This window comes from Convolutriloba macropyga, chromosome 2 (genome assembly GCF_964194025.1).
Source record: "Convolutriloba macropyga chromosome 2, txConMacr16.3, whole genome shotgun sequence".
In the NCBI taxonomy this organism is placed as follows: Eukaryota; Metazoa; Xenacoelomorpha; order Acoela; family Convolutidae; genus Convolutriloba; species Convolutriloba macropyga.
The window spans coordinates 16,423,373-16,444,276 of record NC_134469.1 but is presented as its reverse complement, the minus strand read 5'-3'; the positions used below and the strand labels follow the sequence as shown (position 1 = coordinate 16,444,276).

The window sequence follows — 20,904 nt, the reverse complement described above, 5'->3', positions numbered from 1 at the left end:
GAGATAATTGATGTAAGCAAACACAAATGGACCGCGCAATTATCTAACTCTCATACACATGAAATTAAAGCATTTCGCTATGCCTCGTGGTCCATGTCCATTCCTCACCGGCCTATGGGACTTGATATGGAACTACCATCACAACCGAACAAAAAATTACGATCAAACATGTTATTCTCGCAAAGAAATTTGTGCATTCTCAAATCTTAGTGGTTAATGTCTCTTTTTCCGCGAATATTCCGCTCAGCTTGTTTTCCTTTTGGCTAATATTCACAGTACCGATAAGAATCTATCACAACCGATCAAAATATCACGACCGAACATGTTATTCTCGCAATAAAATTTGTGCATCTTTTCGGCTAACGCCTCCCGCTCTGCTTAGTTTTTCACCCCCAATTTATACATATTTAAACATACTGGTAACGTTAAGCACGTTTATACATAACGATATATGAACAATTTGCATTTATTAAAAGCTAGAATAACTATGGTTTGAAAATATTACATATTTCAACAAAAACTTGTTGCATATAACATAAGCATTGTTTAAATTTTTGTGTTATATCATTTTTTGTGTAATCGGCTACAATAAGGGCGGAAACTAGTCTAAAAGTGCCTTCAATCTACCTAGAAACTGAATGAAATGCAGATACCACTCCTGCAATTCGCGAAAACTTAGTTTTTGGGGATGCTATAAAAACGACTATAAAGAGCTGGAGGTGGGGCGCTAGCAGAAAAGATCCGAATTTTTGCGTTCTCATATCTTATTGGTTAATGTCTCCTTTTCGGTTAATATTATAGTCATCTAATTTTCCTTTTGGCTAATATTCACGGCACCGTTGGCTACAACCCATGTCGGCCAATTCGTGATCACTACTTCACTTACTCGGCTGTCTAAACTATTATCAGGGTAAAATCAAGCATTTGTTCACACCTGTTAATGAGAAGGAAAGAAGTATTGCTCATTGGGGGATGAAAAAGTTCTCGCCAAATTAAGAAGCAAGAAAAAACGCCGATCATCAGTTCTGGCTAAACTTATTTGGCATATTTGATTTAGTGCAAATCTGAATACGTCACAAAGTTGTATCAATTTGGAATTCGGAGCCAGATGATGATTGTTTAAAGAATCCGGAGAATCTTGGCAACTGTGGTAACCTACGGAGTATAAACAAACAATCAGACGATTGTGAACTCTAATTAATGTAGCTATTAATGAAAATACCTTTTGAATTGAATGGCATTTTTGCAGCATATTATAAAGCTATGTACTTTGAAGCAACTAACAATTAAGGTTAAGCAATAACTGAATTGTAAAGATAACAAAATTTGTGATTAAAGGGAGCACAAATCTCTACCATCCTACTTCTTCTTTTTCTTTCCTTTTCTTCTTCTTCTGCTTGGGCTACAATTTGAAGAGAGTTATTGAAAATGTCGGCTAACCGTAAGACTTTGGAAGTGGTGGCGAAGAGTATTGAGACCAGTTTTGGACATGTGGAGACAACAGGCATCTATTTCCTATTCCTACATTGAAATAAAAAGAATCTTTGCAAAGATAATAAAGTTGAGACCGGTATTGATTGCCATTAAAAACTCTTTATTTCTCACAAAAACTACAAACCTGTAGCAACATTAGAGATTGCTAGAAACATTTTGGACTACAACTTACCCAAGTTGATGTCTCAGATCAAAGCGACCTCTGATCAGACCATTTGGGTCAAGCACGGGGGACAGTTGGGCCCAAATTACATGTACAAGGAAGAGGGTCTGATCAGAGGGTAAAGATTGGAAAGTGGTCTGTGATCAGCTCAGCTTGTTACTGACTGTTATACCAACTGCCAACGTCCAATTAGCTGACTAAATCAATTATCTTTCAAAAAAATTTGAAATTTACTAAAAGTTTTAGAGGCAAAAATCATCAACAGTGACTGAGTTTATTATTAGAAATTGAAAGGAATCGGAAATAACTACCTGAACAGTTTCTGAAAGAGACAGTCTTGTTGTCAATAAGTCTTCCCAGTTGTCTTCATTTAGAAAACGGTTTGTAGTGTCAATCTGTTCTATGACACTTATTCTGGAAGGTGTCAACTTCTCCTTGCCCGGACCATTTTTCCCAAAAGAAGCAGAAGGCAAAGGTGAGATTTAAAAAAGGTTAAGCAAATTTCAGCGCATTCAGCGTTATTTGGCCCTGACGTCTTGAGCTGGAAATAATTTTATGATACAAATAGTGGGGCAAAACAATAACGAATCACTAAACAATCTTTGAGCGTTTAGCGATATCCATAGCAATTTTTAAAAGTTGAAGGCCTCGAGTTTTGGCACAAATAATTTTTTACCAAAAATGATAACAAATCGATGCACTTGAGCTGCTTGTGGACGCAACAAAAAAACATAGCTGCAAATTACCGGAATATAGCAGCCGTTGCCCCCATTGCCCGACGTTGGAACTGAAATAAAAATTGGAAAAGAAATAGAGAGAAAAAATGACGACAGCTTAATTTTTTTCTATTTTATTAAGAGAAGTTAAGAGAAGTTATTTTATTAAGAGAAGTTAATTAAATAAAGAAGATAGGCAATATGTCAACCCAGCTCAACAACCCAGGTAAAGTAATATGTCAAGACATCATAATCCAACCCATCATACGTGATTTTTCATTATCAAGCGTAAAACTTTCAGAATAATAAATATCCAGAAATGTTCAAAAAAATAAAATTCAATTAACTTCTAATCATCATAATATAATTCATATTTCAGGTCACTGCTTGATGTAAAAAACCAACAAATTAGGCAGTTAACAACTTAAATTTAACTTCAACTGACTTGTTTTGTATTAAAAAAGGTGTAAGGGCAGCAAATTAATTTATCGAATCTAAACCGGAAAAGACAGCGCGTAATTATGCAGGTCAAATTTTGTACAGCTGACAAAATTCCATACATCCATGCAGCCCATAGATTAAATTTAATTTCATAAAAACTCATTTTACAAACAATTTCAAAAAAACAAAAAAAGAAATAACAAGCCAGAAAGCGAATTTGTGTTTAAACACTATTTCCCAATTCTAATTTAAAAATAGAGTGAAAGGAAAGACTAACGACAAAATCCACTTGCTTTTTCGCTCCAGATCATCTTTTGGCGTGACCAACATCATAATTTGAAACCGATGACTGTGAAATCGTGATACCTCAAAGTTTTGCATTGTTAGAAACAAATCTAGGGACGTTCGAAAACTACACAATTTTCAAACATTTACCGTGCTAAAATCCTCATTTAATAATTCAAAATATTAGTCCTAAAAACTTACAACTCTGCAACTAACTCAGCGAACCAAAAACCTCTGTTACCAAAAGACACGCAGCATAAAGTTCTGCAACTTAGAAAGACAGCCAAAATTTGATTATTAAGTATGCATTTTTTCTAAATTCAAAAACATCTTTCGTCATAAAAGCATATACACGTTGCCATTTTATTGATTGTTGAGAAATAAAGTCGGCTCAAAAATTAAAACATAGCAAAATGAATGGAAAATGTCCCAAATATGGCGAAGTACATGCTGATTTTGCATATGAAGCACATTTAGCTATCAATGTGGCATCCAAGGGTTACATACTAATGCACGTTAAATGAGAACGCGTTCCTTTAGAAGAACAGATAATAACCAAAACATTTAGCCAATTGGACAAAAACGGTTAAAAACCATTATCAGTTTCCGCCATTCTTTAAGAGACAATTATCAGAGCTGAAAAGTCTTTGACTAAACAAAACGCATGACCAAAAGTCTTCGCTTGCTGAAAAAAAATAGTTTACGTAGCTTATTTGTTCCCCTTCAGTTTTAAGTCAAATTGCTTTTTGAGCAAACATTACTTCCGGTAATAAAAAAATATAGCCCGTAAAATACCGGAAACTAGTCGAACAGCCGTATAGAATAATCTCTAGGCGTATCTCACCTATTTTAGAAATATCATCAAGGAAAGAAACACGAGAAAAATCAACTGTGTTTTTTGCGAGTGTTTTTAAAAATTTGATAACTCAATTTTTAGTTTGGTGGTCGGGTGTTGGGCCTGTTTCGAGGTTGATAGGTGGAGAGATTGCTGAATTTGGTGCGTAGGTAGATGTTTGGGCGGGCTTAGTAGGTAATGGGAAGGAATTGAGAGGTTGGGAGGAGGTCAGTTGGGGGATTAGGGAGTAGTTGCGAGGAGTGCTGAGAAGTGAGATGGGCGAGGGACGATTTTCTTGGGGTTGGGGGTAAGTGAATCTAGGTTTTACCAAGTTTGGATAGAGAGGAGGACTGCTATGGGAAGAACACTGCTAAAAATGATGGTCTTTCTGGGCTATTACCAACAGTTGCAAATTATTATATAAGAGAAACTAAGTTACTTTTAAGGTCCAATATTTGATAACGGAAGTCAACATTCTAATAGAAGGTCAATTTTGACAAACAAAAGTTAAAAGTTCAAGTCATGGTCACACTTGCTACAGCATAAAATACTATAGAAAATCAATACCAATCATCGGATCATAAGCCCCCAAAACCCAATATTCCTCATGGAGTCCTAAAAAAGAGAGCCTCAATACAATTCAAGTTAATTGTAATGTAAGAAATCGAGCCTCTAAATCATAGCCGTTGAGAAGTTAATTAAATAAAGAAGATAAGTAATATGTCAAACCAGCTCAACAACCCAGGCAAGGTAATATGACAAGACATCATAATCCGACCCATCATACGTGATTTTTCATGATCAAGCGTAAAACATTCAAAATAATAAATATCCAGAAATGTTCAAAAAAATAGAATTCAATTAACTTTGAATCATCATAACATAATTCATATTTCAGGTCACTGCTTGATTTAAAAAACCAACAAATTAAGCAGTTAACAACTTAAATTTAACTTCAACTGACTTGATTTGTATTAAAAAAAAGGTGTAGGGGCAGCAAATTAATTTATCGAAGCTAAACCGGAAAAGGCAGCGCGTAATTATGCAGGTCAAATTTTGCACAGCTGACAAAATTCCATACATCAGATTACTCCATAAAGCCCATAGATTAAATTTAATTTCTTAAAAACTCATTTTACAAACAATTTCAAAAAACAGTTTCATATAAATCACCAATTCCTGCGGGTTTTCCTCAAATTATGCGGAAAACTCTAAGAATAATTTCAGAGCGCTCTTCTGTTATCCCAAAAAGCGACTTGAGATCTGATTTCCAAAAAAAGAGATGATGTCATTATCTGCAACCGGTTCATACAATGGAACTGGTGTTTTAGATTAAAAGTTGCCTTTTTTTTGCAAAACTGCAAAAAAATTATGAAGTTGTACTCTACTTTTCATGAAACTATTGAACTCCGTTTTCCTGACTCACAACTTGCGATACTTTGCTCCTAATTTAGACAATAATATGCTTTATTATTGCGAAATACTTTGTCCATTACAATATTTTTAGCAATTGCTAATAAAAGTTTTGAATCTCTTTTTAATAATTTTTCAACTCTTTTCATGGCCTACATTGCAAATTGGTGTGCATATTTTACTTTCTTTTCTATACAACAAGAATTTACAAAGGTTTTCTGAAATTTTGTGCGTATGGATCCTTTTTCTAAAAATCTCAAGAAATTTAGAAAAGGGAAACTTTGTTTTCAGCTTTATTATCAGATTTTCAATTAGCAAATATGCTGCTGACAAAAAACATTCTCCAATCCTACAAGTGTTTTACCAGGTTGTTTTTGGCGAGCAAACACAACATAAGATACTGAAGAGTAAAGTGAATTTTAGATGACCTAGGATTTGTTCAGGGTTTTTCAAAATGATCTATTGTTCACCCAAAAAATTTGAACCCTTTTCTGACTGCTGCATAGTAGTATGAGTTGAATGGATAGGAGTCAACTGAGAGACCTGCTAATTTTTTATAATCTCCAGTAATCTACACGAAATTCATTTAACAAAAAACGAAAGGAGTAATGATAAATTTGTCACGAAACTTCTTAAGTTTAGAATTATTGACAAGTCTTTGAAAATTGGTAAGTAAATAAACACAATTGATAATAAAAACTATCAGATATTACTAATTTTGTAAAAAAAATTGATAATTAAAAGTATCAAATAATAATGAAAATAATCTTGTAAAAGGAAACGTGAAAAATGTTGGTTGCATTAATTCTCAATGTTTGCTCAAGAAGTATTCGGATCAAAAAATTTTTCAGTTATCTGAGTTTTTATTTTCATCAAAAACTGCTCACAAAAAACTTCCAGATGTTGGAAGATGTTATAGTTATATATAGGCTTTAATCTCACAGCAGCGATAAAGTAAAGTAGCAGTGATAACTTAACCATGTTTAGATACATAATATTTTACTTAGTATTTATTTTGTTTAACTTTTTTCACAACTGTGATTATTTGTATTTGAAATAGCTGCTTGCATTTGAAAAATAATTGCAGCTGTAATGGAATAATTCTGTTGATATCATTTTGTGCTGATGAACTGGCGGCCTCATTTTCAAGATATCAATCGATTTCCAATTTGTACCTTCTTTAAATTATTTTTGTCCCGACACCCACTTTAGTGGGGAGGGAGGAACTATATACTCAACTGGTTTTTTTTTGTTCAGACAATTTTGGCCGATCGACATATTCATCATAGAGAAATCTGAGTGGTATCAATAAAAGGCGCGTACATCCTAGAATAAGGAATTAAAAAGATTTTTTTCGATTTTCGTTTTTACAGGGAGTTATCGAGGTTCAAATTTTTGTGAATATTGGACTGTTTTTATTCACATTTTCAGTAATTTTTTTGTAAATTTTGGCACAATTTTGATAATAAAATTTTAAATAAATTACAATTTTTGACGATAGAGTGTCATTGTTGCCATTGGAGATGGGAGGGCGTAGCTGAACTGTTTGATTGAAGTTTAATTTGCTAAAAATTTTGACACAATTTTCAAAATTCGAACTTTTCTTCATCAAAAATGGCACAAAATATGCTTTTTGTCCACTTTGTTGAAGTTTGCAAGACGTAATGACCTGAAAACCTTGATACAGTTTTCCAAATCTTCAGAACACCACTAGTTAGGTGCCCTATGAAAGTCTTCTGGAGTTAAAACTTTGCCGTTTTTTGAAGATGTAACTCGACAATTATACAAAATGCATTGTTGTTTTTTTAGTATTTGATGAATTTCACTCAACAACTGGTCTAATTCGCAAATACTTGGAACACTTGGGCGGTTTTTCGAGCCCCCGACAAAATCAGGGTGAGGTTTGATATTATCAGATATTCCTAGAACCAGAAACTTTTTAATATTTATTTTGCTGCTGCCCTTTTATCAAAATATTTTGCTTATGTTCATTTTCAATGTTAATTAATGACAATTTTTTACGGCTTCTCTAATGGCAGCTCCCACTTACTTACGCACGAGGCAGAATATAGATATAGTTTATTTTCAGAGAACCGAAATGTTTTTATCGCTTTGAAAAAGAGTTTTAGTAAACTTTAGCTGAATTCTTGTATTTTGCCTTCAATTGTTATTCTTTTTGCAGTCTGATTTTTAATTCTAAACATTCAAAATTCCAATTGATTTCCTCATAAGATGTAAGTGGACCATGCTTTCGGTTGCTACTTAATGTCTCTTATGTTGTTGAATGTATTTGTTTAAAGAAAAATTCAGTGATTTTTTGAACTTATCACTTTTTTATATTAATTTAGTCAACTCTTTGCTTATTCTTAGGTGCAGGCTTATACAGGTCAAACTTTCTTTGCTATAGAATACAAATTAATTTTGTGGCGGTTTGTTTTAACTGAGGGTTTTTTTTGCTTTTGGTACTACGAGTTTTCACACAAAATTTTCGTGATTTTTGTGCATGATTGCCCATTTTAGAGTTGTTTAATTCTTTGGCAAAATTTCATATTACTTAACAATCTAAATGAAAAAAGATTTACAAAAATGAGAACTGAGGATATTTATTCTTTTCATAACATGTGGTTTTAAGGGCTGCGACATCGTTCTCTTGCAGAATTTGGTAAAGTTTTTTTTGCCCTCTATTTGTTGTTAATTATTGTTGTCGTATGTCATATATTGGGTAAGTACAGGTCTCAGTGGTCAACTGTAGATTAACAATTGAACTTAATAACTGATATCCATTAAAAACTAATGGTTTTATTGACTTTCAAGATTAATTTCTAAAAAAAAGAGGCATAGTATTTTTCATTTCATCCCTTTTTGTTCTGGTTTGCCTTTTTTTGGTTTTTTTTTAATGTTTTAGCATTTTTGTAACTTACCCTCAATATTTAGAGTTCTTTTTAAAAATTGTTGAACCAAACTCTTAAATTTCAGTTGTTTAAACGTTTTGACTGATGTCGTCAGGGCTGAGACAATTTCATTCAGAAGAATTTTGTGAAAATTTGATGGTTTTCATAAATTGTGTTTTTGTTGCCATTTTGTGAGAGTCGTTTTACAAAAGAATATTATGAGGATTAAAGGAGACGCAAATGAAGATTTTTTACTCCTGCGTTTAATATTTTATAATTCTTATTGCTTCAACACAATGGTTTCGTAAAGTTGTTTGTGAAATTTTTTAGTTCAGTTTTTAATTAATGTTATTTTATAGTCTTGTGATTTAGTGTCAATAATAACAGGCGCAATCAGTTTTACAACTAGTTGCAAGACAAACTGTCCAGTGTTTTAGTCGAAAGTTTGGTTGGCTATGAATCATTGGAATTTTTGTTTTTTAGGAAAAGACTAGATTTTTGAGATTTGCCGATCTTATTTCTTTTATCTTGTAGCTTAGCAATTCTATAGACAGTTAACATCATTTACCTATTGAAACACAATTTGCTCTTCCTTACGATTTTAATTTCTTCAAATGGTCTTTGTTCTTGGTACAATCAGTTTTCATAAAATATTCGTGATTTTTGCATATTCGCCACTTTTTTGTAGGTTTTTGTTTTCTTTTCACAGTATCACAATAATGGGCGTCCTCTGATTCACAAATGTTGATAATTGAAAAACACAATCGAAGTGTTTTGATGTTTTTAGTGAGTAGCTTTGTTTTATTGGCTGGGACATCGTTTTCGTACAAGTTTTTTCTTGCAAATTTTTTCGTGCAAATTTTTCCTTTTTGCCTGTATTTGTCCCTCTCTTTTTTTTAGTTGTATGACATATCCGGGATAATGAAAAGTCTCAATAGCTCTCTCTGGAGGTATAGAAGAATCTCTCAATGATTTCATTTGAAGCATAATGTTTCTTCTCAGTTCGAAATTGATTGTTTTAAAAAAGAGCAATATTTTTTTAAACTTTGCCCTTTTGCTCATTTCCTGTCGACTTGTTATAAGTTTTATCTGATGCCATTTTGATTTCGTTATTAACGGTTTTCAAAAAATGGTCAACGAGCTTCGGTTTGAATTAATATTTATAACTATTTTTATCGCCGTCTCTTCTTGTTTTCATATTATGGTAGTCACATGTCTCATAAGCACTCTGAGGTAGATTGTTTTTATTCATGTAGTAGTTTGTTGAACGATATGTTGATATGTTAATTAATTTTCGTTTTTTTCCTCTTTGGGTAGACAATTGAGTGAAAAATGTAGATGAGCGGGGTCGGAACTTAATGTGCAAACGCACATTAACGAGCCTCCTTGTTGGTTAGCATCCCAAGAACTACGAGAAATCATATTTAAAACAGTCTTTAACATATAATTTGTTTTTATTGATATTGAAATGGATCGTGACGCCTACATAATGGTTGCGGCTGTATATGAAAGAGGTGTTTCATGAGTTGTGTGAGTAATCTGTTATCAAAAGGCAAGTTACGCAGTTGATCAATGGACTGCAACGCGCGCTAAGTTAATTGCTTCCTCGCTTCGAATTGCATAAATTGAAACATTTTGCTTCAGGCCTAACCCAGACTCAAATAGGATTAGTCATTGGTGCTTTTGACCTCGCGAACCTGCTATTCTCATTTGTGGTGGCGAGTATTGTCTCTCCAAAGACTATGAAATTCTTCCTTCTCAGTGGGATCATCTGGTCCACCGTCACTGTGTCCGCTTTCGGTCTCTTGGAAGACTCGCCGAGTGGAAATGCCTATTTTTATTCCTGTTTAATCTCCAGGACTGTAAATGGGCTTGGAGCGGCTATGTTGTACAGGTAGGTATATTTTTGGTTACTGTTTCCTTACCCCTTGGTTAAATATTGAAAATCTAGGTTTGCACCTCGACTTAACAAAAGACTTCACAAAAGACCACAAAAGAAACACATTCTTTCAAGACTCTTAATACTTAATTTAGTATCCTTGATTTTTTGTTCTGAGGTGTGAAGTGGCAGTTTTTATGGAGAACGAGTAAATTAAGAAATTTTTGAGTGTTTATGACCGATTTGGATTTTTTATGACAACATTTCAATGCCGAGAAAGCTCTAGATAAAATTAGCACAACATGGAAAAACCAACTACGACAGATCTCTAATCACGGAAGCAAACAAAAAAAATTTTTTTTCTTTTTTTTTATTAGTGCAGCAATGCCGATTGCAGTTGAAATGTACCCAGAGAAAGCCAGTGCAATCACGGCTATCATCCAAATGTCACTCGGCTTGGGTCTATGTGTGGGTCCACCCGTTGGCAGCGCCCTTCTCACCCTCGGTGGTTATAAAGCACCCTTTCTCACAGTTGGCGCAATCGAGCTATTCGTCTACATTGCCGGTCTGGTTGTGATTCCGAGCATAAGTCCCAAAACAAAAGCGAAGATCCATTCATCGGATTACATTCGGTATCTAAGTCGGTTTTCAACAATCAGTGTGCTGGTTCCAACAGCTGGCTTGTTCTGCTTAGCTGGAATTCGCGACACTGCCTATTCTCTCTACTTTGAAGACGTTCTTGGAGTTGATTCAACTGTGGTCGGCTATGTGTTTCTGGGGAACTCGGTTGCATTTTTGCTAACTGGTCCAGTGGTTGGGGTTCTTGTAGAAATGGGATTTGGAACATACGTTGGCTTGTTTTCGCAAGTATTCACACCACTGATGGCTTTTGCATTCTTTTTGCCCAAATTGTTACCTAAACTTGAGAATGTAGCCTGGGCTGTGATTGTGTTATCAACGAACGGCTTTTCAACAGCTTCTATTATGAACCCAGCCTATCTGGTCCTGGAAAAAGTTGCTATTCGGCAAGGTGGATCAGTTTCTGGACTTGAGTGGTCAGTAATAGAAAAGATCGAGATCTCATTTCGCAATTCAGCTGTAAACTGTCAGCTTACCTTTTTATACAAAAAAACTACTTCAGGTTTCTCAAATAACATTTCATATAATTGTTATAATAGGTTTCGGAATGCATTTTGTTTTTTTTTTGTTTCGCAGACCATGCTGACAGCGTGATGGCGATTTTCTGATATGAGACTCTTTTTTTTCTTATTATCTTAAGAAACTTTTGATGACATAAATCTGATCCACCCCATCAGGATTTACAAACATGCAACAAGTCAAAGCCCTCACGGCCTCATCTTACAATCTGGTGCTGGCTAGTGGAAGAACTTTTGGAGCTTTCGTGATTGGAGGATACCTGAATGATATTATGGGTTTTTACTACATGAGTTTAACATACACCATTTTGTTGACTGTCACTGGAACTTGGCACATACTCTTTCTCATTAAGAGTGGATTTGTGCGTCGCGTCTATTATGACAACAGTTACGCCGGACAGGTATATTTCTCATACAAAATTTTACATTTTCCTGTAAGTAAGAAAAATTTAACTGTTAAATTGCAGCAAACGAATTGGCCATGGAATTTTGCTGGTTATAATAGCTAAAAATAGCAAGTTCACTTTAAGGACGTATACCTGTTAGGATTTGCAGCTGAAAATTTTAGAGTTCCCACTCTAACAAATAAAATTGCGAGCTGGTGGCAGAATAGCTAGATACAAAAACCAGAATAGCAAATTTGATTCCGGTGCCAAAATCAGAAAAAAAAGAGAATCGTTTGCAATTAATAAATACAAAGCCATTAACAAAAGTATTCAGCAGCATATAACATTACTTTACGCTTTTATGCTCTGGTGGCCCTGGGACTTGATATGAAACTACCACAACCGAACAAATTATCACGACTACAACTGAATATTAATAAGTGGTTTATTTCTATGAGGGTTAATTTCTTAGAACAGTCAAGCCCCACTACCATATGGGTACGGCAACAGTTGCACGCAAATTCTAATTCTTCAAAATAAACAACAGAAACCTCACCAAAAAAACAACATTTATTATGCACGCATTGGAAAAAAAGAAGTTATAAAAGCTTTTCTATCCACAAACACACGAAAAACATACACACACAAAACACGCAAAAGCACACACACACACACACACATGCAGACGAACATAACTACCCACCCACTCAATCATAACCCTCAACACACAACACACAAACACGCACATATATATGTATGTGTGTATGTTTGTTGGGGATTTATGGTTGAGTGGGTGGGTGGATGGGTGTTTTTATTTGTGTGCGTGCCTGTGTGTGTTCGGGTCTGCGTTCGTGTGTTTGTGGGTGTGTGCGTGTGTTTATCTGTGCTCGTGTTTGTGCGTGAGTGTGCGTTCTTCTGTCTGTGTCTGTGCGAGTTTATATGTATGTGTCCTTGCGTGCGCTTGTGTTTGGCTAAGTATGTGCGTTTCTGTATGTATGCATCCGTAACTGTGTGTGTGTGTGCGTCTGAGTGTGTTGTCATGTTTCCGTTTGTGTCTGTGTGCGCATGTATGTGTTTGTTTGTGCGTGTATGAAAGAGAATTTTTGTGTACGCGCTTGTGTGTCTGTCTTTTGTATGGTCGCGTGAGTGTATGTGTGTGTGTGTGTGTGTGTGTGTGGGTATGTGCGATTAAGTGTGTGTGTGTTTGTCTTCGAGCGAGCATGTGTGTGCGTGTTTGTGCTGGCGTGCGTGCATGTGTACATGTGCTTGCGTGGGTGGGATCGGGTTGTTGGGGGGTCATGGTTGGATGTGTTTGCGTGTGTGTGTGTGTGTGCCTGTATGCGTGTTTGTGCATCGGTTTTTGTGTTTTCGCGTGCTTGTATGGATGAATGTTTGTGTTGTTGTGTGAGTTTGTAATTTTGTTTATTTTCTCCCAATTTGGAAGTATTGTCATCTTACTTAGTAACAATAAATAATAGGAAAAGAAAATTTCCAGCCTGTTTACCTTAAGCATCGAAAACTATGTCTTCGAGTTTAGTTTGTTTACTTTTTGTCCCGACCCTCTTGAGGGGGGAGGAACTATATACTCAACTGGGTTTTTTTTTGTTCCGTGAATTTTCGCCGCTCGATATATTCATCGTAGAGAGTTGAGACTGGTATCATTAGAAAGCTCGTCCAGCGTAGAATATGGAATTAAAAAGATTTTTTTAATTTTCGTTTTCTACAGGGAGTTATCGAGGCTTAAACTTCTGAGAAAAGAAGAGTGAATTCACGTTGTTTTTATTCACATTTTCCGGAATTTTTGCCTAAATTTTCGTCAATTTTGCTAAAATTTGTTATAATTTTTAAGAATAGTGTCGTTGATTTTATTTTTGAAGACGAACAAGCATTGTTGATTGTTTTGATTTAATTTTTTGGTCAAAAAATCTGGATAAACATTTCAAAATTTAGCCTTTTTCATCAACAGCACGAAATAAGCTACTTTAGACCACTTTGATTAAATTTGCCTACAGTACACCCCCAAACAACACTCATACAATCTTTGTAGACTCAGAGGGGGCTATTTCTACTTCAGAGTCCGCAGAGAGTGCCTTGTAGTTAGAACTTTGCCGTTTTTTGCTAACTTTACTCGTTGATTATCAAAAATGCAAAATTTATTTTGAGTTTCAACTCAGAAATTATCTATATCTACAACATTCGAAAAATCAATTGTTCTTAACGGACAATAAGTATTAACAGGGGTAGCTTTGGGCCATTCTTGGACTGTTACAATCCAAAAAAAATCGGGTTGTAATCAGTCGGTCTTTTTTTTTAAAAAAAAAAAGACTTTTTTTTTAATAATAAAGAACAGAACATATCAAATCAACGCTCAGGAGTGATAGGTCCAACCGAATCGCTTGCTAAACAGCTCCAGGCTAATGCATTTAGTTTTTTAATTGAAAGTTTATGGTCGTTTCTTTTTTAAAAATAATTGACTTTTCAATAAATAATGGCTTAATTAACTTTTCCTCTATTTTTTTCTTAATTTGTTCAACTTCCAGCTTAGTGTCAGCAAAAAAAGACTGCTTCTTCTTTCTACTGAGTTAACATTTATTCTCGGTTGCAGTTTTAAGCCTGAAATTATTGTTTTCTGGCTTTGATACTACAAGATTTTAGATTTTTGTTTGTTTTGATATTTGCCAGTTTTTCACGTTTTCTAATTTTGTCACATTATCACATTATAGACAGTTCTCATGTCACCTTATTAGCATTCAAAGTAAAGCACAATTGAACATATTAAAATCCTGAAAGATATAAATCATCGTTTTAATGGCCTCGACGCCTTTCTTGAAGAAGTCAATTGAGTTTTTTAATTTTGTCTTAACTGTCATTTATACTTTGTTGTTTCGGTCGTATGAAATTTCCTGTATAGTGATAGCTTTCATTGGCTTTTCATGGAAGAATAGAAAAACCCATATTCTGATATTAGCAGATAGCTGATGGCTTTTATGATTTTCAAACCCATCGTTTTCCAAAATTAAAAAAAAACTTTTTTAACTTCGCAATTTTGTTCTTTTTATGTTTCTTTTTGTTACCTAATCTCGTTAGTTGATTACAGGTCAAATATGACATTAAGGGTGTCAAAAGAATAAAAGGGATTGGTGTCCCAAAATCTTTTTTTTTAATGATTTTGTTATGACCTTACTGGCTTCGACACCGCTTTTTCACAAAAAAAAGTAAATTAATTTGATTTTTGTCATATTTGACGTTCTTTTTGTAGATGCAAGAAATATTCTGGATAATTACAGGTCTCGAGGGCTTCCTTTTCATGAATAAACGACGATATTTAAATAGCTCTTTTTGTAATTAATGCCTTTCATGACATTGAATGTAATTTTGTTTCGAAAAAAAATTAAAGTATTACATACTTTAGCACTTCGCTTTTTTGTCTACTTGTTACCGAGTTTTAATAATGAATGTCCACGTACTACATTATAGCTGTTTGAAGAAGGCGCAATCAAATATATTTTGAGTGCCAAAATTTGGCTTGACGGTTTTGACAGCGTTTTCTGGCAAGTTTCAATTGAAATTTTGTTTGTTCTTTGTTGTTCTTTTTAGCCGCTCTAAAAAATGAATAAGGTCAGGTCCTAATGCCCTTCTATAGAAGCAGTGGTAATCGCAAATTTGTGGTAATATTAATTTATTCCTAATGGTATTTATTACTTTGAAGTTAATTGTTTCAAAAAAATAAGTTATTTTTTTTTACTTTACTGTTTTTCTTTTTTGTATAATTGTTACCAAACCTTTTTATGGACTGGTCGCATATGTTTTCTGGTGATTTATAAGTTATTTTTGTTTAGTTTCAGGTTTATCTGACGGTATGTTGACTTTGTTATTAAATTTATTTTTTAAGAGGGACATAAATTTTTTGATGTAATTAATGTTTGTTGTTGTTGTTTGATTTTGCTGTTCGTTTTGACTCGCTTTCTTAATATTGACATATTACAGCAATCTAATGCATCAATTTTTACTCCACTGAGTTATTTGTTTTGGAGGTTATCTTATCGTTCATACAGAATTTTTTGAAAAAGACTTGGGCTTTTTTGAGATTCGCAAAAAATAATTTTTGGGTTTTTCTATCTGTTCCTCATTTGGTAGACAATTATGCCAAAATTGTGGATGGGCGGGGTCGGAACCTTATGTGCCATTGCACATTACCGAGCCGCCTTGTTGTATTTTAAAAATGAAATTTAATCATTGTATAGGTGATTGAACAATCAAATAAAATGAGGATGGAAGTATCATCCGAGAGTGGGACGAGAGATGAAATGAGTGATGACGAGTTGAACAAACAACCTTCAGTTGCTGAACTCTTGCTGTCAAGTATGAGCCGATCTCAATTATCACGGAAAACTTGAATCTTGAACAACTTTTACAGAAGAATTAAATATTTGTATCTGATGTCACTCTCGTTTCGTGATATACCATAACAGTAAAACACAGACACTTAACTTTCACTGTTGTCCAATTTAGCTTTATTTGACCAGCCAGCTTTAGGTGATAGACGAAAACCGGTATGTCCGGGCTGTTCCGCAGGGAACGTGCCTATGTCCAGACGGTCCCAGACATCCATTTTCGTGCGTTCCCAGAATTTCGTGAGTTGAAGTTCAGATTTTGAGCGTTTATATACAGCCTTCCTTGCGTTGTTCAGCTTTTCGCCCGATTTTCATGCCTACACTAGATTTCGAGCGTTCATATCTAGACACTCGTGTGTTGACCACACTTTTGTGCCTACACAAGATTTCATTGACGTTCATATTCAGACTTTCGTACGTTTGTGTGCAGAGTTTCATGCCCTCAAAATCAGACTAACTGCCACAACTTACCATCTTATGTACTTGAAATTAGTATTATTTGTCTTTTTCCTATATATATTCTCAAAACTATTAACTAGTTAAAAGGGCGTTAAAAAAGCGTTGCCTAAAAACTATACGTACAAAGAATTCAAAATTTTTGTTGGCTAATTTTGATGTACTTTGGCCAGCAAGCTATTTGATTTTTAGCTTAAATTCGACTACTTTCTATGAGACATTTTATAAATTAGCTCACGTACAACGCTATAACTCAGATTAGAAAGTAGCTGCATTAAAAGCTGCCACTAAATTGGGTACTCTGCGAAAAGAGTGCAAAAATTTCTCCTTTTTTAAATAGACTGAAAAAAATAGTGCGGTCGTGCCCAAACTTTTTGAAACGAGAACAATTACCGTGTCTATTTTCAGATTTTTGTGCGCTCATGTCCAGACTTATATGCTTGCATGCCCCGATTGACATACGTTCATGCTCAGACTTGATACATTCTTGGTTCCGTCTGAGACTTCAACATGGGCAGATATGAGACGCAACAATTCCAATGGGTTTAATCAATTTTCAACTCTATAACACCCAGGAAGTCTTAAAACATGTTTGTAGATATTCCTTGACATTGTTAACATAGTAGGAGTCGACTGTAGCTTGCGCATCTGTTGGGAGACATAAAACCACCAGATAAGCACACCAAATATTCCTTAGGAGCCAAAAGATTGGGACCGGAAAAATTCACGTCTAAAGAAAATCGTGATTGGTATATAACGGACGAGCAGAGAAGGTCCAAAAATATTATCGAGGAATTTAGATTCAGCAAAAATTTAATTTTGATACAATTTCTTGATATTAAAGCCGTCAAAGCCAAAAATGTATTTCTGAAACCTGCACAGGAACTTAAATGAGGTTTCAATGTTACTTTACCACTTAAACTCAATAAGCACAAAAACGACAAAAAGTATAACGCTGCAATGAATTATAATTTGTTTGAACTTGTCAGCAAAAACTTCTTCAATTAAACACCAACCCAATTATACAAGAGAAATCAGTTGCGGCTAGTAGAAGTTGTTATTAAAAACTGCTGCATAATTTGAAAATAATTTGATATTGACAGTACCTCAAATGAGTTTCGGCTTTCTGCCAAAAAATCTGCCACGTAAGTAGTCCTCTGCAATAAGGGTGATATAACTCATCTGATAAGTATAACATTTGTTTACCAACAATGAAAAAATAGTGCATGTCCAGACTGCCATTTTTGTAAACTCATATCTAGATTTGTATGCGCTCATGTCATAATTTTTGAGCGTTAATGTCCATACTTGACTCTGTCGCCGACCTTAGCAGATATGAGATTCAAGAAGCGGAATGGCTTTTAAAAGGTTTTATTTCCATAACCCCAGGAAGTAAAAAAAAAACAAGTTTTTAGTGTAACAATGTGTTGAGTCGACTCTTGCTTGTGCAACTGTTGCAGCCATAAACACACCAGAGAACTCCAAATGATATTATTAGAGCTCATTAAAGACCTTTATAGGGAATACAATGATCTAAAGTGAAAAACATAGCACAAAAAGGCATGAAAAGAACCCAAAAGGAAAAAGGAATGCATAAAAATAGTGAACATTTTAAACCAGATTAGGACACCAAATAAACAGTGCGAGTCAAACAGCCGGAAAAAGTTGTACTAAAATTTGAGAGAGTGGAGAAAACATTTAATTTGTAGATAGTTTCAGTGTTGAGATTTTTCCTCGTCAAACCGAAAAAGAGTTTTACAAGAAAACTTCACGTCTAAATAAAATCATGGTTGTTATATTAGTGTCTAGTAGAGAAGGACAAAAAAATGTCAACAAGTTTAAAGTCAGCAAAGAAATTAATTTTGACATAACCTCTTGACTAGTAGCTTACAATGTTAACAATATGTAGAGTCAACTTTTGCTTGTGCAACCGTTGGAGCCATAAAAACAACAGAGAATATAATCGCTCTCGCGGAGAAATACAGGCACGAACACCACTCGTTCTCTCTTATTTTGAGATTTGTGCAACAGCTTGACCAAAAAACTTGTCAGGAACGGTATTGACTTTTATATCCTAGTCCAGTGACATTTAACAGATTGAAAACATAACGGTAGGAATGCGGAAACAACTCAAAGTACACTCAAGGAACAGCAAAAATAATCACTATACAAACTACGCTTTCTCTTTCCTACCGTATTTATTAATCAACGTATGAGCAAAAATGGAGGTAAAGTAAGAAGAGAAAAGCTATTCAGATTTTAAAAATTTAATCACATTTTCTGAATCTAATCACAAATCTATTCAAACTTTTGCTTATTTTGAAACTTGAAGGCAATTAATGGAAACGGACTGTACAATACAGTTAGCTTTTTTTAACCAAAATAATTCTGACAAACGCGGTATAAAATAATGAAATTGATACATGCACTGAAAGCTGAGATGGAAGGAAATGAAAGACAGTAATTTCGAAATAGAGAAAGTTTTACAGTAGTCTTCACATCTTTACAAAAGGTTTCGATCCATTCAGTTCTGCTGAAGAAAACTTTCAATATTCTTCTGTAACTAGTCACCAAATAAAAACCCAACATACACACACTAACAAAAGTTAACAACAAAAAAACAAGCAAACAAAAGACAATATGACATTGTTTCAATAATTTCACTAAAAACTGGTTTACGCAACACTTAGTGACAAAACTCACAGATTAATTCTAAGAAATTTGAACACAAAAACCTTACCGAAAAGCGGAAAGATCAGGCAGGGAACTTCCATAATAGATTAAAAGGGGCCACAATTTAACAACAATGAAGAAATTTTGTACAAAAAAAAACACTTCAAAGTTAACACTATCCAGCTGAAAAACACATGTTTCAAAACCTCAATTACTAAAGAATTGAAAAAGTTGGAAACTCCTAAAAAACCTGAAGCTCAAAATTGACATACGTACTTCAAATAAGCATCTTAGAGTAAATTATTTGTTCTATATGGAAAACAATACCAAAAAACATGCAATTGCTATTTGACCAAAGTGAGAAAAACAACTTTAGCTATAAAAGAAGTAAGTTAAAAAATTGCTAAGAACTTTGCTTTGGATGTGTTAAGTCTCATTTAAATATATAAAACATAACCGACTAAACGTCGGAAGAATTGCTCTCGAACGACTAGTGTGAGCTCTAATGAATTAAAGCGTGGGGGGAGCCTAAATGGGACTAAGAAGTTCAATAGTGGGCTTCAAAAAACCACATTAGAGGTTAACATATACCACTATTAAGATGTAAAGAAAGTAAAAAATGGCACCAGTTTCGCCGCACTTTTCATTTGACTTTTAGTATTAAATTGCCGCCAATTGAGTTCAGCTGCTTGAAATTGTGATTGAGAGAGAATTTTAGAACACACCCGGCGGATTGCCGAAAAATAGCCGCCGTTGATTCCAATAAGCATGATTGGGATTGAAAGAAAAGAAGATATCGAAAAAAAAAGATTTTTGTACAAAAACATTTTTTAAGTCCTAAAATTGCGCGGGCATCTAAAATTGCGCTTTATGGGTTTATCCCGTGTCTATTTCTGATTTCAATTTTTTATTCTGACTCTATTCATTTTGAATCGCTTTGCTGAGCAACTGATGTTCAAATTCACTTTTAGCAGAATGAGAGAAGAGAGAAACTAACCTAGAGAAGTCAAAATGATTTCACGCAAAATGTTGAAAAAGCGGCAAAATGGTAAAGCGAAAAAAAGTTCGACGAAGTAAAAAAAATAGGAACGCTATAATAGCCGGCTGAGAAGATTAGGGCGGCTATTAATCACGCGAAACGCAAAAATTCAAGGGCGTAAAAGTCATTCGAAAAGTCAAAATTGTCGAGTCGAGCAAAAATTTTGCATAAAAAAGACACGTTTACAATAATTGCTATGAACTTCGTTCAAGAGCGATTTAAAACATTGTTTCATCCAGTTCACTTTATTAAATTACACACATTAGGCAAGTTTACAAGCAGTTGAAAAACTGCAAGAAGCTGAGAAATAATTATTTCAATTTATTTTTTGTCAATTTTTCAGAAAAAAATTTGTCACTAAATACTACATCGAAAATGGCTATAAGAGCTTCTATTGCGACAAATGAATTTCCAATGAACCAATTCTTTCATTCGACTCCATTCCCATTCGCCGAAAAAAAACCAGCCTTCCAAACAACTTTTAGCTACTGGCTCAACACATGGCCAGAGCTAGCTTAGAGATAAAAAGAATCCTGCTTTGCTGTTCAAAACTTAAACTGTTGTTTGTTGTTAAATTTGACCTTTTTCAACAAAATTTGGCACGGATGTTCAGCTGCGAGTTCGCATGTCCCCCTTTATCACAAACATCACATTTTTACCTAGTAATAGGTACAAAAAAGAG

The 20,904-nt window shown here is 34.4% G+C and overlaps 1 protein-coding gene across 1 annotated transcript; it reads left to right on the top strand.

The window, feature by feature from the left end:
* The first annotated feature begins 1,177 nt into the window (after positions 1 to 1,177).
* On the top strand, positions 1,178 to 16,151 carry LOC142335154 (MFS-type transporter SLC18B1-like). Its single transcript, XM_075383518.1, has 6 exons — positions 1,178 to 1,504; positions 1,977 to 2,132; positions 9,883 to 10,132; positions 10,495 to 11,147; positions 11,434 to 11,675; positions 15,905 to 16,151. Exons 1-6 carry the CDS (start codon positions 1,429 to 1,431, stop codon positions 16,055 to 16,057), a joined length of 1,530 nt encoding a protein of 509 aa, XP_075239633.1. The 5' UTR covers positions 1,178 to 1,428; the 3' UTR covers positions 16,058 to 16,151.
* Positions 16,152 to 20,904: the final 4,753 nt, after the last annotated feature.